This window comes from Scyliorhinus torazame, chromosome 7 (assembly GCF_047496885.1).
Source record: "Scyliorhinus torazame isolate Kashiwa2021f chromosome 7, sScyTor2.1, whole genome shotgun sequence".
Classification (NCBI taxonomy): domain Eukaryota; kingdom Metazoa; phylum Chordata; class Chondrichthyes; order Carcharhiniformes; family Scyliorhinidae; genus Scyliorhinus; species Scyliorhinus torazame.
Window position 1 is genome coordinate 285,600,419 of NC_092713.1, and position 18,606 is coordinate 285,619,024.

Genomic DNA, 18,606 nt, shown 5'->3' on the forward strand with positions numbered 1-18,606 from the left:
TACACCTCTCTCCAAATGTCAGAAAGACCAAGGAACTCATCATCGACTTCAGGAAGCGTAGCACGACACACACTCCCGTCTGCATCAATGGCTCTGAAGTGGAGATGGTTGATAGTTTTAAGTTCCTGGGGGTCACCAGCACCAACAGTCTGACCTGGTCCACTCACGTTGATGCAACAGTCAAGAAAGCCCAACAACGTTTCTACTTCCTACGGAAGCTAAAGAAATTTGGCATGTCTGCATCGACTCTCACAAACTTCTACAGATGTGCAATAGAGAGCATCCTATCTGGCTGCATCACAGCCTGGTATGGCAACTGCTCGGTCCAAGATCGCAAGAAACTGCAGAGTGTGGTGAACTCAGCCCAACACATCACACAAACTTGCCACCCCCACATTGATTCTGTATACACCTCACGCTTCCTCAGGAAGGCAGACAGCATTATCAGAGACCCATCCCACCCAGGCATTGCCTTCTTCCAGACCCTTCCATCAGGCAGAAAGTACAGAAGTCTGAAGACCCGCACATCCAGACATAGGCACAGCTTCTTCCCCACAGCTACAAGACTCCTCAACGACTCCCCCTTGGACTGATCTGTTCCCTGTAAGAACACTATTCACGATGCCCTATGCTGCTCTTGCTCATGTATTTGCTTTGTTTGTCCCCTTGTTCCGCACTGTAACCAATCACTGTTTGTCGATGTACCATTTGTCAATGTTCTCTGTTGATTAGTCTTTTTGTTTACTATGTACGTACTGGGTATGTTTTCACGGCCGCAGAAAAATACTTTTCACTGTACTTCGGTACATGTGACAATAAATCGAATCAAATCAAAAATCAAATCAACCCTTGGGGCCTCCAATCCCCTGGGAGACCCCCACAGGCGCAGTTCCGACTGGTTCCCATTTGTAAAGACCAGTACTGAACGGCGCTCGTCTGAGATCTCTGTGAGGCAAAGGGGATAAATCCCAACCCCTCGGGTACCTCAGGGTTCTATATATTACAGTGAGACTAGCTGTCCCACTCTAATATGCAGATATGTCAAAAAGTGATCCCACCCACAATGGACGGGGTTTACATCGCAACGTCTCGCAAGATCGCATTGGATCTCGGGAGTCATTGTGAGCCAGGGAGATCCCGGGAGCGGGGTCTCCCAGCTTTTATCACGGCGAGCTGTGTTTTAGATGCAACATGACCATTGGATCATTTCATTGCTCTTTCAAATCCTGCATTCCATCTTTATTTCCTGTGATATATTCTCCCAAACTTTATTGAATGTTGTGGTAATCCATGAAACATTTCTGGCTGTTGACTATTTTTATTAAGGGGTTCTATAATCATGAAATTTGTCAATTTCTTACCTCCTTGAATTATAAGGACATAATGTAAACAACTTGAATATGCACCATCGTATCACATAAGTATAATATCATAATACTGAAAATTGTCCAGGGCTGATAATACTCAGTCAATTTTAATTTGGGAATCTGAGTAAATGTTTAATGAAATAATACATATCTAAACAAATAGGGGCAGCATGGTAGCATTGTGGTTAGCACAAATGCTTCACAGCTCCAGGGTCCCAGGTTCGATTCCCGGTTTGGGTCACTGTCTGTGCAGAGTCTGTACATTCTCCCCGTGTGTGCGTGGGTTTCCTCCGGGTGCTCCGGTTTCCTCCCACAGTCCAAAGATGTGCAGGTTAGGTGGATTGGCCATGCTAAATTGCCCTTAGTGTCTAAAATTGCCCTTAGTGTTAGGTGGGGTTACTGGGTTATGGGGAAAGGGTGGAGGTGTGGACCTTGGGTAGGGTGCTCTTTCCAAGAGCCGGTGCAGACTTGATGGGCCAAATGGCCTCCTTCTGCACTGTAAATTCTATGACATCTATGAAATATGTGAGGATTCAATCTGGGCGACTATGTAACTATGTAAAAATTTTGAGCATCACTCAATGTTTAGGGTGTCATTGAGCCCAGTCACAAATTACAGCCTTATAAAAGTGTCTTCTTTAGATCTGAATATATTCTCCATAAATGGGCTGAGACTCAATTTGACAAGAACCTTAAACATCTTGCACATTCACAAACAAAAGACCTCTCAGCTATCTCAGATATTCAAATGTACTGCAGATGATGCATTATAGAGTTGAACCAAATTGGAAGCAATATCAAAGCTGTTTGTGAATGCTGATGAGCACACACAAAGCAGGCCATGTAAGGATCCCATTCAACGTAGCAACAAGTCAGAGAGGAAAAATTTGCATTGGCAAAGTACAAGATGACTAGACAAATCAGAGCAGATGAGTAGTGTAGACACCAGGACTATGCTGTCAGAAAACAATGTCAATAGCAACTGCAGTGCAGTCATGACCACAGGTGTCATCATATCCACTTTCAAGACACTTGCATCTGTCTCTGCTCCCAGGGGGGATTCATTAGCATCTGTAGAGCTAACAACCTGAATAAATGCCACTCATTTCTGGGGCTTCTGTGGAAGGTTTTATTTGTTCAGCTCTAATTCAGATATCGATTTTTACGAGGAATGTGGTTGCATACAGTAACAAATGAGGTTTCAAAGGAGATTTGGCAGGATCGTCAAAAGTGGATGGGGTTAGGTGGCACTAAATATAACCTTCCTCTGAGTGAACAGCATGCCACTTTAAAGTTGTGTGTAAGGTAACACATGCAATAATCTGGGTTCTATATCTAAAGTTGAAAATATGCCACTCGGAGTAAGCTAATCCTTCTCAACGTTCTAGCTTTGCAGATGTACATGTTCAATTCAAAACATTCTATGAGCATGTGCAAATCTTTTTTCCCGCCGAAAATGGTATCGAAGTGACAGTGGGAATGTAAGGTAGGCAGAACAAACTGCATGCAGAGGAACAAAATGCAGAAGGTAAACTTTGGTTACAATTCTTTTATCTTCTTTCGTCTGACACAAATCTGGATGGCAGCAGAAGTGGTGAATGTGAAACTAGACGGGCACCCCAGTGGCAAAGATAACTCGGCCAATTGTGATTGATGGATAAAAGTTTTGATTGCCACATGGATGTTTGATCAATTATGAATTAATTTAATGAATACAGATGAATTTCTTTTGGGTAAAGTGGCTTTGTTGCCTGCTAGGATAAGTATGTTATACCTGGAGAATAGAAGGTTATTACATCTTTCACACTAAGTACAGTATACAGATAATCCTTCATTTACAGAGTAAAGCTCTTTCTTTAATATATCATCATCAGGAAATATTTATAGTCAATTACAGGCAGTTTTGCACTCTGGATTGTCCAAGTTCAAAACTCATTTCACACAAAACACTTTATTTCTGCTCAATTGAAGCTACTTCCAACCAAGCACCATGTTTGAAGTGACTAAATTACTTGGTCCTCATCTTCAGAACCAGTGCAACTTTAGTGAGGGTAACATCCTGTGCAAGGGAATGTGTGAAATGTGCATTTTGCAACCCGTGATCTGTGCAACCTAGAAAGACAAGGGCAGCAGGTGCATGGGAACAGGTCACTGTCATGATATGCGGGGACACACATGATGATATACAGACAAGCAGCTAATGGACACAGAGAACAGGACATGACCAATAAGCAGGCAGGATACTCAGGGATGGGAACTGACTATAAAAGACATGAGGCACTCACACTCTGCCTCTTCCCACTGCTGAACATCTAGACAGTCAGTCAAGGGTGTTGTTACAATCTCACAGCCCCACCACGTGGCTAAGAGCTAGTCTGGTTCAGTCAGACAGAGTAACCACACTTAAGTTAGCAGAGAGTCGAACTCATAGAGAACTGTGCTAACCGTGCTATTAGTTCAATAAACCTGATTGAACTAACTTCAAGGTCTGGAGTATCTTTTTGATCTATGTTGCATCCAGTTGCAGCCAGTGTTATACCAGTGTACCTAACACGACAGTCACCACCTTGCGGCACGGTGGCACTGGTTTCTAGTGCTGCCTCAATGTACCAGGGACCCAGTTTGATTCCAGCCTTGGGTGACTTTGTGGAGTTTGCACATTCTCCGTGTATCTACGTGGGTTCCCTCCCACCATCTAAAGATGTGCGGGATAGCCGGATTGGCCAAGCTGAATTGCCCCATAGTGTCCAGGGATGTACAGGTTAGGTTACAGGATTATGGGGATAGGGCGGGGGAGTGGATCTGGGTAGAGTGCTCTTTCAGAGGGTCGGTTCAAACTTGACGAGCCGAATGGTCTCCTTCTGCACTGTTGGAATTCTATGGATTCCATGATTCCTCTCCAATCCACACACTATCCTGACTTGGAATTATATCACCATTCCTTCACTGTAACTGGGTCAATACCCTAGAACTCCCTAACAGCACTGTGGGTGCACTTACAACACATGGACTGCATCAGTTAAGAAGGCAGCTCACCACCACCTTCTCCAGGGCAATTAGGGATGGGTAATAAACGCTGGCCCAGTCAGCAGCACCCTCATCCCGTGTAAAAAAAAAAAAAATAGTTTTGAGAGAGTTTGTTTCAGACTGTAATTCAAATCCACTTATGCTCAGTTTCATTCCGGAGGAAGTAGACAGGGTGGAGAAGGGTAGGCAACGCTGTGAAAAGTAAATGGACTTCTTGCACTTTAGGTAAATGCTCTCAACTATGGGGAGAGGTAATAGGAGAGTGTGAGGTTTGGAATTACAACTGTCTGGAATAGAAATGTCGGTACCTGTGGTTAGGTTGGGGCTGTTGACTGTGTAAAGCCTTCCTCCTGGATGATAGTGAGGTGCTATTAGATTAGCTTCAGACAGGTGAAGGGCAGTGTTTTCTGTAGATAAAAGAAATGCAAAAAATAAAAGCGTGGCAGTTGACACAGATGTGTAGACATGTAAAGTAAGGGAAATACACTTAAGAATTTGTTGGAAGAACTGAGTGAGATGAATTGGGCTTTGTGGACTAATTATGGACTCAAATGGTTTTTATTCCATTAATGAACAAGAACTGCCTCAACCTGTAACCTTCAAACTTCATAAATAAGTTGTACTATATATAGATATAATATAACTATTTAAAAATATATATATTTATTCAAATTTTTCAACAAATTTTCAACAAACCCACCCCCACCCCCCCCCAACTAAAAGAAAGAAACAAGAACACAACAATCAGAAATTATACATTGGATTTCCCCCATATACAATAACCCCCCATATAACATTTAAAAACACAAATCGGGAAAAAAAAACACCTTCACCCAAACGCCACCCCAAAAGAAACACCCCCCTCCCTCCTCCCCGCCCTTGGGCTGCTGCTGCTGCTGACCTCCTCCTAACGCTCCGCGAGGTAGTCTAGGAACGGTTGCCACCGCCTGAGGAACCCTTGCACAGACCCTCGCAAGGCAAACTTTATCCTCTCCAGCTTGATGAACCCTGCCATGTCATTGATCCAAGCTTCCACACTAGGGGGCTTCGCATCTTCCCATAGTAGCAAAATCCTCCGCCGGGCTACCAGGGACGCAAAGGCCAGAATACCGGCCTCTTTCGCCTCCTGCACTTCCGGCTCCTCCGATACCCCAAATAATGCCAACCCCCAGCTCGGCTTGACCCAGGCGTTCACCGCCTTGCACATAGTCCTCGCAAAACCCCTCCAAAACCCATCCAGCGCCGGGCACGACCAGAACATATGGACGTGATTTGCCGGGCTCCCCGAGCACCTCCCATATCTGTCCTCCACCCCAAAGTACCTACTCAACCTCGCCCCTGTCATATGCGCTCTGTGAGTAACTTTGGACTGTATTAGGCTGAGCCTGGCTCAAGAGGAGGAAGAATTAATCCTACTCAGGGCATCAGCCCACAGACCATCATCTATCTCCTCCCCAAGCTCCTCCTCCCACTTGCCCTTTAACTCCTCCACCGAAGCCTCCTCCTCTTCCTTCAGCTCCTGGTAAATCGCCGAAACCTTGCCTTCTCCAACCCATACAACCGAAATCACTCTGTCCTGAATCCCACGTGCCAGAAGCAGCGGGAATTCCCTCACCTGCCACCTCACAAACGCTCTCACTTGCATGTACCTGAAAGCGTTTCCCGGGGTTAGCCCAAACTTCTCCTCCAGCGCCCCTAGGCTCGCAAACATCCCATCGATGAACAGGTCCCCCATTCTTCTAATCCCTGCCCGATGCCAGCTCCGAAACCCCCCATCCATCCTTCCCGGGACGAACCGATGATTTTCCTGAAACGGGGACCAAACCGAGGCTCCCACCTCGCCCCTGTGTCGCCTCCACTGCCCCCAGACCTTCAGCGTCGCCGCCACCACCGGACTCGTGGTGTACCTTGTCGGCGAGAGCGGCAGCGGTGCCGTCACCAGTGCCCTCAGGCTCGTGCCCACACAGTACGCCATCTCTAGCCTCTTCCACGCCGCCCCCTCTCCCTCCATTATCCACTTACGGATCACCGCAACATTGGCTGCCCAATAATAGCCACACAAATTCGGCAGCGCCAGCCCCCCTTGTCCCTGCTACGCTCCAGAAACACTCTCTTCACCCTCGGCGTCTTATTCGCCCACACAAATCCCATCATGCTCCTGCTTACCCGTTTGAAAAAGGCCTTGGGGATCATAATGGGAAGGCACTGGAACACAAAGAGAAACCTCGGGAAGACCGTCATTTTGACCGACTGCACCCTACCCGCTAGTGAGAGTGGCAGCATATCCCATCTTTTCAAATCCTTCTCCATCTGCTCCACCAACCGCGTCAAATTGAGCTTGTGCAGGGCCCCCCAACTCCTAGCTACTTGGATCCCTCGGTACCGAAAGCTCCTTTCCGCCCTCTTCAGCGGTAGCTCGTCTATCCCCCTTCCCTGGTCCCCTGAATGCACCACAAAGAGCTCACTCTTCCCTACGTTGAGTTTATACCCCAAAAAGTCCCCAAACTCCCTTAGGATCCGCATGACCTCCGCCATCCCCTCCACTGGATCCGCCACATTCAACAACAGGTCGTCAGCATACAATGACGCCCGATGTTCCTCGCCCTCCCCGGACCAGTCCCCTCCATTTCCTGGACTCCCTCAGTGCCATAGCCAATGGCTCAATTGCCAGTGCAAACAACAAGGGGGATGAGGGGCAGCCCTGCCTCGTCCCCCGGTACAGCCGAACGTACTCCGACCTCCGCCGGTTCGTAGCCACACTCGCCACTGGGGCTCTATATAGCAGCCTGACCCAACTGATGAACCCCTCCCTGAACCCAAACCTCCGCAACACTTCCCAAAGATACTCTCACTCCACCCGATCAAAGGCCTTCTCCGCATCCATAGCTGCCACTACCTCCGCTTCCCCCTCCACCGAGGGCTTCATAATCACATTGAGGAGCCTCCACACATTTGTATTTAATTGCCTACCCTTCACAAATCCTGTCTGGTCCTCATGAATCACCCCCGGGACACAGTCCTCAATTCTCGTAGCCAGCACCTTCGCCAGCAATTTAGCGTCAACATTGAGGAGCGAGATCGGTCTATACGACCCACATTGCAATGGATTCTTGTCCCGCTTCAAGATCAAAGAAATCAGCGCCCTGGACATTGTCGGGGGCAAGGTTCCCCCCCTCCCTCGCCTTATTAAAAGTCCTCACTAGCAACGGGCCCAGCAAGTCCACGTATTTCCTGTAGAATTCAACCGGGAACCCATCTGGCCCCGGGGCCTTCCCCGCCTGCATGTTCCCCAATCCTTTAACCAGCTCCTCCAGCCCAATCGGCGCCCCCAAACCAGCCACCTCCTCCTCCTCTACCCTCGGGAACCTCAGCTGATCTAGGAATCGTCGCATCCCCTCCTCCCTGCTGGGGGCTCAGACCTGTACAGATCCCCATAGAAGTCGCTAAATATCTTGTTTATTCTCATCGCACTCCGCACCGTATTCCCCCCTCTATCCTTAGCTCCACCAATCTCCCTCGCTGCCTCCCTCTTACAAAGCTGATGTGCCAGCATCCGACTCGCCTTATCCCCATACTCATACGTCGCCCCCTGCGCTTTCCTCCACTGTGCCTCTGCTTTCCCCGTGAGTCAACAGGTCGAATTCCATCTGGAGGTTCCGTCGTTCCCTTAGTAGCCCCTCCTCGGGCGCCTCTGCAGACCTCCTGTCTACCCTTAGAATCTCCCCCACCAACCTCTCCCTCCCCTCTCTCTTCTCCCTGTGGGCCCTAATGGAGATTAGCTCTCCCCTGACCAACGCCTTCAACGCCTCCCAGACTACCCCCACCTGCACCTCCCCGTTATCGTTGGCCTCCAAATATCTTTCAATACACCCCCGTACCCGCCCGCACACCCCCTCATCTGCCAACAGTCCCACATAGAGGCACCACAGCGGGCGCTGGTCCTTCTCCTCCCCCAACTCCACCTCCACCCAATGCGGTGCGTGGTCCAAGATGGCTATGGCCGAATATTCCGTTCCCTCCACTTTTGGGATTAGCGTCCTACTCAAAATGAAAAAAATCTATCCGGGAGTAGGCTCTATGGACGTGGGAAAAGAAGTAGAATTCCCTGGCCAGCGGCCTGGCAAACCTCCATGGATCCACTCCCCCCATCTGGTCCATAAACCCCCTGAGCACCTTGGCTGCAGCCGGCCTCTTACCCGTCCTGGACCTAGACCGGTCCAGTGCTGGGTCCAGCACCGTGTTGAAGTCCCACCCCATTATCAAGCTTCCTACCTCCAGATCCGGAATCCGACCCAGCATGCGTTTCATAAATCCGGCATCATCCCAATACCAATCCCAATACGTTCACCAGTACCACCTGCACCCCCTGAAACCTACCACTCACCATCACATAGCGACCTCCATTATCCATTACCATATTCAGTGCCTCGAACGACACCCGCTTCCCCACCAGTATTGCAACCCCTCTGTTCTTCGCATCCAGCCCTGAATGAAAGACCTGCCCTCCCCATCCCTTTCTCAGCCTAACCTGATCAGCCACCTTCAGATGTGTCTCCTGGAGCATAACCACATCCGCCTTCAGTCCCTTTAAGTACGCGAACACCCGGGCCCTCTTGACCGGCCCATTCAGGCCCCTCACATTCCAAGTTATCAGCCGGATTGGGGGGCTGCTCCCCCCCCCCCCCCCCCGGCCAACTAGCCATCTCCTTTTCGAGGCCAGCCACGTGCCCGCGCCTCCCGCACCCTCCAGTCCCCCAGGCGGCGGACCCCCGCCCCGACTACCATTCCTACTTCCAGCTCTCTTTTGGCCAATGCAGCAGCAACCCAGTTCCCCCCCTCCCCCCTCCCCCCCGCGGAATCCTCATCTAGCCATTTTGCTCCCCCTATGACACTCCCGTAAGTCAGCTGACTGCTGCTGAGCCCGGCCTCTCCCGCCATTCCATTGACCCCCCAGTGTGAGAAGCCCCCCACCCCTTGGCAGTCAGTGTGCACTCCTCTCCAGCACCTCCTTCCTCCCCCATCCTTCCATAACGTGGGAAAAGCCCGCGCTTTCCTGAGCCGGCCCCGCCCCCTCTGGCGCAGCTCCTTTTTGCGGCCTTACCCCAATTCCCCATCCCCGGGCCTCCACCACCCCCTCTTCCTCCATGGGGCCCTGCCCCTCCAACATCGACGCCCACACTCTCCCCCAGCCCCCACATCAAATCCATTCACCCATCCTCACCCAGCACTCAAACAAAAGGAACATTCCCCAAACGCGGTAAACACAGTAAACATCCCCCCACGACAAACCCTCAATTTGAGTCCAACTTTTAAGTCTGTATAAAGTTCCATGTCTCATCAGGCATTTCAAAATAGTGGTGCCGATCTTGGAACATGACCCACAATCGCGCTGGCTGCAGCATCCCGAACTTCACCCCCTTCCGATGGAGCACCGCCTTAGCCCGGTTGAAACCAGCCCTCTTCTTAGTCACCTCCGCACTCCAGTCCTGATAAATTCCGATCTCCGTGTTCTCCCACCTGCTGCTCCGTTCTTTTTTGGCCCATCTCAGGACACACTCTCTGTCCATAAAGCGGTGGAACCTCACCACAACAGCCCTTGGTGGCTCATTGACTTTGGGTCTCCTTGCCAGGACTCGATGAGCCCCATCCAGCTCCAGGGGCCTCGGGAAAGCTCCCACACCCATCAGCGAATTGAGCATCGTGCTCATATATGCCCCGGCATCGGGCCCCTCCACTCCTTCAGGGAGACCCAGAACACGAAGATTCTTTCTCCTCGACCTATTCTCCAGGTCCTCGAATTTTTCCGCCCACCTCTTGTGCAGCGCCTCGTGCGCCTCCACCTTCACCGCCAGGCCCAAGATCTCGTCCTCGTTCTCCAAAGCTTTTTGCCGCACCTCCCGGATCGCCGCCCCTTGGGCCTTCTGGGTCTCCACAAGCTTCTCAACCGCCGCCTTCATTGGTGCCAGAATTTCTGTCCTCAGCTCCTCAAAGCAGCGTTTAAGAAACTCCAGCTGCTCCTGCGACCACTGCGCCCACGCTGCTTGGTCTCCACCTGCCGCCATCTTGCTTTTCCTCCCTCGCACTTTTCGCTGCACCAGGATCACTTTTTTAACCGCTCCACTCCTGGTCCAATCCATATAATGTCGGGGGGACCTTGCTGTCACCTTCCCACACTGGAAGCCGTCGAACAATTGCCGTTGGGGCCCCTCTGAAGAGCCCAAAAGGCCGTACCCGGCGGGAGCTGCCGAACGTGTGACCTACCTAGGCATAGCCGCAACCGGAAGTCATATAATATAACTATAATGCAATATCCACAGAGGAGCTGTCCCTACCCTGCAATAGGTTTCCCCCGTTGGAATGGATTCATGCAGGTGAAATATAAGCCGCAGCAACCCATAAGGCTTTGATTTCCCTGATAGCAGAAGCCCTCAGAGACTTGAAGTCCTTGGCTCTCATCTTGAAGAATTGAGAAAGGAGGGGAATAGGATAATAATGAAATAAAACGTAAATGCAATATTATCAATTACACAAATTAAAGGACAAGGGTCATAAATGAAAACATTCTTGGATCTAGACCGAGGGGAGCACATTGAAGCAATTGTGCCTTCACTGCGAGTTTATTTTTGTGCATTGCTTTTGCCTTCCCTTTTCTGAAAGTTTGAATTTTCCAATGTGAAATAAGTTTGCCCCCGCTGAGCCCCAATTTCTTGGACGAGGTGAGTCAATGGCACACAGCTGTTTAAAATATGATGCCAGTGGGCACCAAGTTGGTCGTCTCCCTCAGAATGGCGACAAAGATGGCTGACAAATACAAAAGCATTGCACGAATGCAGGAAGAACTGCTCTCTGGGATTTGACATACGGGATGGGAATATTGTAAACTATTTGTCTGGCACCTCATGCCAGCTACATATAACCTGATCGGAATCTATTTTGCTGACACTGGGTGCAAAACAGAACAACAAATATTCAATTTGCCAACAATGACAAGCTCATCCATACACAAAATAAAAAAGTCACTAAAAAACTGAAGCCTGGGGGGTACTTGGTTATTTTTTTGTGCCCAAAATCGATAAGAAGCTGTAACAGTATGTGGCTTCTGTTTGAATTTTTGTAATTATAATTTGAAATTGACAAGCAAATCGATTAGGAATCAGATACTGCAGTGTTAAAGGGCATTAATATAATCTATCGGGCTGGGCTGATAATATCACAGCCTTTCCTGTAAATTAACATACAAATGCACTACTGTGCCTGTGACTTTCAAGTAAGTTATGCCACCATTGAAGTTAAATGATAAAGATGTGTTTTATAACGTACGCAAGCCATGTTATTGTAATCAACCAAAAATTCTTGATTAATCGAAAGAAGCGTCATCATTTTTAATCATTTAGTTCGAATGTTACCATGAATCAATGACATAACGGCAGATTATTGACACTCACAGAGAGGTGACCCATCAGTTAAAAGAAAGACAACTAAATGAAGACATCCTTTGAGATTCACAGCATCTATTACAAAAATAATGGATCCCCTGGAGTAGTTCTGAGGCTGTGATTATTTTTTTCAGGGTTCAGATGATGTTAGCTGGATAATTTGCAGTCTGTAACCTTAGATCATTGCTTTGGATGACTGTCAGTAACCGCACAAACTCAGTTGTCAAGGTTTCTGATGCCACCTGAACCACTTGATTAGATTACAGCTTTGGCAGAATTGCACCAGACCTCACACCAGAAGTTGCATTAAGGGTCTTGTCCCTGTCATGGCAACCTGGAGCTGTGAACTCAAGAAACAGCAGGCTTTACATTAAACACAGAATGATTATATCCAAATCCTATTCTGCCTCAAAAGAGTGCTCCTCTTCATCAGTTGCTGCCATTGCATTCAACCGATGTAATTGGAACATCTGACTTTTTCAGCAGAACCAGGAAGTAGAGAAATAACTTCCTCATCTCATGCTGTACATTTTAGATGCATGTTACATTTTCACAGTGATTTAGAATGCCACCAGTCTACTGAAGAACTGGGGCCACAAAGAGTGATCGAGGTGATTGTCCAACGACCAACAGGCAGTCTGTATTTTGATTTCCCAGATCTAGTTTAAAATATACCTTGAGGAATGATGGGATAAGTGGTTGGAGCATGCTGCGGGGGGGAGGTCGCACGGGGCAGGGGGGTGGGGGGAGAGACGCAGCTTGGCAGGGCCATGGTGTTTGTCCTGTAACAACCACGCGGACTGTCAATCCAATGTGACATTAATTTATACAAAGTACAACCCCGTTCCAAATAGACACAGAGCCATAGCAAAAAACAAAGTAGAATTTGCTACCAGTGAACTTTGACTGGAACTTGTAATTCAACCTGAAAGAAAAAATGGAGTTCAACAACCAAAAATGCTCACTCTATTTTTTTTCTCCTCAAATGCTGTCTGGCCTGCTGATCATTTCTGGTATAATTGGACATTCTGAATTCTCCCTCAGTGTACCCAAACAGGCGCCGGAATGTGACGACTCGGGGTTTACACAGTGACTTCATTGTAATGTTAATGTAAACCTATTTGTGACACTAATAAAGGTTATTATTATTTTCCATTTTTATTTGGCTTGATCAATGTAGAGATGGACTGTGCCGATATCGAGGAAAGACATGAATGTACTTGCAGAATTGCCTGTAATTAGCAAAGGAACTTGAATAGAGCTGAGTATGAGTTGATACATTTTTGTCGGAAAAATAAAGTGGCCACATATTCCTTGGAATGTAATTGCCCAAATGGGACAGAAGAACAAATTAATCTGGGGTTACACAAATCATGAAAAATAATGGGAGTTGATCAGGCCGTACAAAATGCAAAAAAAGCATTACCAAAGAGTTAGAACAGAACTTAGAAGTGAATGTTACACTTGGAGAGAACCTTGGTTAGACTATGGGCGGAACTTTCCCTTTTTTATACAGAGTGTGGCAGCGAGCGGGACAAGCGGCCAAACAGCCAGCCCTACCAGCAACTTAGGGGTAAAGTTTCCAGTCTCACCTGGAATCATAGTGGGCGGAACAAACAATTTTGTGGACCATTTAAAGGTCCGTTGACCTCGGGCGGAAATTTCTAGTTTCCAAAGATTTTGGCTCAATTTTTAAAAGTCACTGTGGTGCACAAATGTGAGAAGGGAACACCACCCCACTCCAACGCACCACACCTGCCTGGCACTGCTCAGGCACTGTCCGGGCACTGAGAGCTGAGCTAGTGTGGAAGCCTGATGATGACATGCAAATTTATTACAATGAGGTTCCAGACGGTCAATGTTGGGCTTGCCATTACATTATATATTAATGATTAGGACGAGAGAACTAAGTGTAGCATTTCCAAATTGGCAGATGACGCAAAGTTGGGTCAGAGGGTGACCTGTGAAGGGGATGCAGAGATGCTTCAGCAGTATTTGGACAGGCTGTGTGGGTGGGCATATGCATGGCAGATGCAGTATAATGTGGATAAATGTGAGTTTATCCACTTTGGTAGAAAAAATAGGAAGGCAGATTATTATTTGAATGGATGTAAATTGACAGAGTGGATATTCAGTGAGACCTTGATGTCCTCGTGCATCAGTCGCTGAAAGTAAGCGCGCAGGTACAGCAGGCAGTAAAGAAGGCAAATGATATGTTGGTCTTCGTATCGAGAGGATTTGAGTATAGGAATAGTGATGTTTTACTACAGTTGTATAGGGCCACACCTGGAGTATGAGTTATATGAGACCACACCTGGAGTATTGTGTACAGTTCTGGTGTCCTTATCTGAGGAATAATGTTCTTGCTATGGAGGGACTGCAGCGATGGTTTACCAGGCTGGTTCCTGGGATGGTGGGACCGTCATATGAGGAGACACTAAGTCGCTTAGGATTATATTTATTGGAGATTGGAAAAGTGAGGCGGGATCTCATAGAAACTTATAAAATTCTGGCAGGATTAGACCGGGTAGATTCAGAAAGAATGTTCCAAATGGTGGGGGAGTCCTGAACTAGGGGTCATAGTTTGAGGATAAAGGATAAATCTTTTAGGACTGAGGTGAGGAGAAATGTCTTCACCCAGAGAGTGGTGAATATGTGGAATTCATCACAACAAAAAATAGTTGAGGCGAAAAAATTGTGGAATCTCAAGAAGGAATTAGTTTATTCTTGGGACTAAAAGGAACAAGGGATATGGGGGAAGGCGGGATCAGGTTATTGAACTTGATCAACCATGATCACAATGAATGGTGGAGAATGCTCCAAAGACTGAATGGCCTCCTCCTGCTTCTATATTCTATGTATGTTTCTATGTATCACTGGTGGTGGGGTGGAGACAATCGCAATGAGACTTGCTGTTGACATAACTTAGGTCTCTCGCGAAATTTCCGCTCGTGTCAACAAATCCGTCCAAGAACAACATGAGAAGAAACTGTATTTTTCCAGTTTCTATTATAAAAATGAAAAAGAGGCATTGGAGAAAGATACAAAAAGATATCCTAAAATGATACTACAACTGAGAGGTTATGGGCCTGATCGAATGGCCACGTTGCTCCTGACTCAGGACGCGACGAGGCCGTTAAATTTCGCGAGAGGCCTCGCGTGAGATTTATGATGCTCGGGACACCTTGCGAAATCTAACAAGACCTTGTGAGACGTTGCGATGTGGATCTCATCCTCACTGGTAGGATCGAGATTTGCAGTTAAACTCACTTAAATATATCTGTGCTGGACTTGCCCAAGGCCTGGGATCAAACATCCATGCCTGGGAGATCTCGCCATGCTGCTGTTTTGTGCTGGTCCACACAAACATGGTACGAAGTCTTACAACACCAGGTTAAAGTCCAACAGGTTTGTTTCGATGTCACTAGCTTTCGGAGCGCTGCTCCTTCCTCAGGTGAATCCTGAGGAATCACCTGAGGAAGGAGCAGCGCTCCGAAAGCTAGTGACATCGAAACAAACCTGTTGGACTTTAACCTGGTGTTGTAAGACTTCGTACTGTGCTCACCCCAGTCCAACGCCGGCATCTCCACATCACACAAACATGGACCAGGCAATGGCACCTGGGGCCTGATCTGCTAGATTAGTGGAGACCCCCGGGTGATCGGGCTCTGGTAGAGTGGTACCCTAACAATCCCACCGGCACCCAGGCACTTGGCACTGCCACCTGGGCACCCTGTCAATGCCACCCGGTACTGCCAGGGCATCTTAGTGGCAGTGCCAGGGTGCCAATCTGGCAATGCCAAGGTGACCAGGTGTCAGGTTGGCAAAGCCAGGGATCGGGCCCAGGGGTGGCCTGCCCTCATGAGGACCCCTTAGCACACAGGTTGGGGCGTTGGACGGGTCTGGAGGCTGCGGTGGTGGGTCCGGAGATGGGGCAGCATTTAAAAATGGCACCCCTCCAATCTCTCCTGAAATGAAGATTAGTGTGGCCTCAGCAGGGTATTCTTTGCTGAGGCCATAAAAAAAAGTCCCATTTGATAGGGGGGCAGCGCCAAGAAACATCCCGCTAAGCGTGCCCAAAATGGGACTCTGTTTTTCTCCCCATTAACTCATGCCCCAAAACTCTCTGGAATGATTGAACAGACTGGGACTCTATACTTTAGCAAAGAGAAGACTGGGGTGATCTGATATGAAAAGTAAAGTTTATGCTCAGCATTTGATGTTGATAGAGAAGGTGTTTCCTTGTGCAGGTGAAACCGGAACCAGAAGGTGTAAATGCAAGAAAACTACAAATAAATTCTGAATAAATTATTTTACCCAGAAGGTGATTAGATTGTGTGACTTGCTCCCAGAGGGGCAGTTGAGGTGAATGGCACAGATTTTTTAAGGGGAAGTTAGATAAGCAAAGGAGGGTGAAAGGAATGGAAAGATATGGTGCTCTTTCCAAGAGCCGGTGCAGACTTGATGGGCCGAATGGCCTCCTTCTGCACTGTAAATTCTATGATAATCTATGAACCTATGATATGTTGATGGGGTTCGATGAAAAGGATAGGAGGAGGTTTGTGTGGAGCATAAACAGAAGTGTAGGCCAGTTGGAAGGAATGGCTGTTTCTATGCTGTAAACAGATTGTAATTATAAAAGAATAAGTGGGATGGGTGGCCCAAAATTTGCATTGATGCAACTGTGGGGTACTTTTGTGGACTTTATTTTTTCATTAAAAGGTGGGGCTGGATTCTCCAGTCCTCAGCCGCCTTTTTCTCGGGGGTGCACCATTCGCCGGCAGTCGGATTCTCTCTTCCCGCCACTTGTCAATGGGATTTCACATTGAAGCCATCCCACACTGCCGGAAAACCGGACAGGGGTGCGCTGCTGTCGAGAACAAAGAATCCCAACGGCCAGTGTACAGGAAAGCACTTGGAAAGGAATACCGGCTCTACTTGCCATCCACCCCACATTAGCCTCCGAAGTTGTTCATGCTGACAACAGTTGCAAAATGGAAAATCAATTGTGGTCCCCGGCACCGAGATTCCCAACACCTTGATGCGCTGGAAGTTACAATCTCCAATAGTCTCACTTGGATGTAGCATTCCAGCTTGTGAATTTGCTGCGTTTGAACCAGCTTTTGAAGCACACAAAATGTCAAGCAGCTGGAAATGAGATTTGACATGAGTTGGACAGCAATCCACAGAGGCAAAGGCGGATAATTAAATGAGTGAAGTCATAAGGCAGCCAAAATAGTCGGTGACATTGATGAGCCCAGTAAAGAGGTGACTACAAGAGAAGGCAAAGTCCCCAGTGAGTGGTGTCCATCAGCGCTACTCACTGAGCAGGAGACAGAAAACAAAGTATAAAGGCCAAAATAAGAAATAGATAAAAGGTTTTATGCAGGATAAAGTTTTGAAAGACAGACACTGTTCGGAAAATTACAAAAGCTTTGAAAAAAAATCTGTTTTCATTTAAAATTGGAAGAGAGAAAGTCAATACTGTACATGAAGAAAATAAGACGCAGGGCCAGTGAAAGAAGGTATTAAACAAAATCAGTGAACAGGAAGTTACATTTGATGAAAATACACTGTTGTCAGAAGATTAATACAATAAATAAAAAGGACAAAGATAAATATAGTTAAGTACTAACCAGGGATGGAATTATTCCAGAAGAATAACTTAATTCATCTCAAGTTAAGAAAAGCATTGAAGAAAAATGGGAGGCTTATCCTTAATAATAGCCTAGTCCCTAGAATAAAATCCTATTCGTATTTTGATGACAAAAAAAAGTCAGACTTGCTGAAAGTGGTCCGACATGACTAGAAGAGAGAAAAGAGCTAACGTTTTGAGTCCAATGACTCTTTGTCAAAGCCAGGCTTTGACAAAGAGTCATAGGACTCGAAACATTAGCTCTTCTCTCTCCCTACAGATGCTACCAGACCTGCTGAGATTTTCCAGCATTTTCTCTTTCATTTCAGATTCCAGCATCCGCAGTAATTTGCTTTTACCTACATGACTAGAGTTTCCTTAATTGTGACAGGTCAACACCACCCAATTCTCTGTATAATAAAACTGCTTCTGCATGGTGGCAAAGTGTATATTTGATCTGCAACCTGGTTCCTACGTAAGACTGCATTACCGACAGTTGCGCCACTTAATGAATTCTCTGAGATATTTCCTTCTCCCTGTACACAAGGTGATTACACAATCCAACTGCGTTTTATTCAGTCACAGCTCTCAGGAAGCTTAGCTCTCTGGATTAGATGCACCCAAGTATGCTTGACCAGAAATACAGGTGTTCAACAATGCTCCATTTTCAAAATGGGATTAGTTAACAATGACATTGGGTGGAATTTTCCCCAAATTTGTCAGTGACAGGCTCTGAATGAAAACCGCCGTGTTTCTCCCCAGAAATACAGCCGAATTCACAGCGCAGATTTTCTGGCATTTAGTGCACAGAAAGTCAGGGGGCATAGTCTACGTCCTCACTCTCGCAGGGTCGGGCCTGATAGAGCCTTCAAGGTCAGCTCCACAGTGATCGGGATGCCATCTTTAAAGGCTTTGAAGGGTACCTTAATCTGCATTTAAATGAGTTCCTCCAACCATCCCCTCAGACACTGAGGAACACTCCCACAAGCAACGGGTGACCGCCCCCCCACCCCCCACCCCCCCCCCATGGAATTATCGGGGGGAGGGGCACACTCTCCCTTCACAGTCATCCCCCTCCCCCCATGCTGGCATCGGGATTCTCTCCGCTCCCACGACAGGCCCCCCCTCCCCAGGTGTAATC

At 47.6% G+C, this 18,606-nt stretch overlaps 1 protein-coding gene across 4 annotated transcripts in view; it reads right to left on the reverse strand.

Annotated features, from left to right (window-relative positions):
• LOC140427083 (teneurin-2-like) overlaps window positions 1-18,606 on the reverse strand; it is a 3,867,843-nt gene that overhangs the window by 823,689 nt on the left and 3,025,548 nt on the right. For all 4 annotated transcript variants that reach the window (XM_072512582.1, XM_072512581.1, XM_072512584.1 and 1 more), the window contains one exon: window positions 4,703-4,801. In XM_072512582.1, coding sequence (XP_072368683.1) covers window positions 4,703-4,801 — 99 coding nt within the window. The remainder of the gene's footprint in view (window positions 1-4,702; window positions 4,802-18,606) is intronic.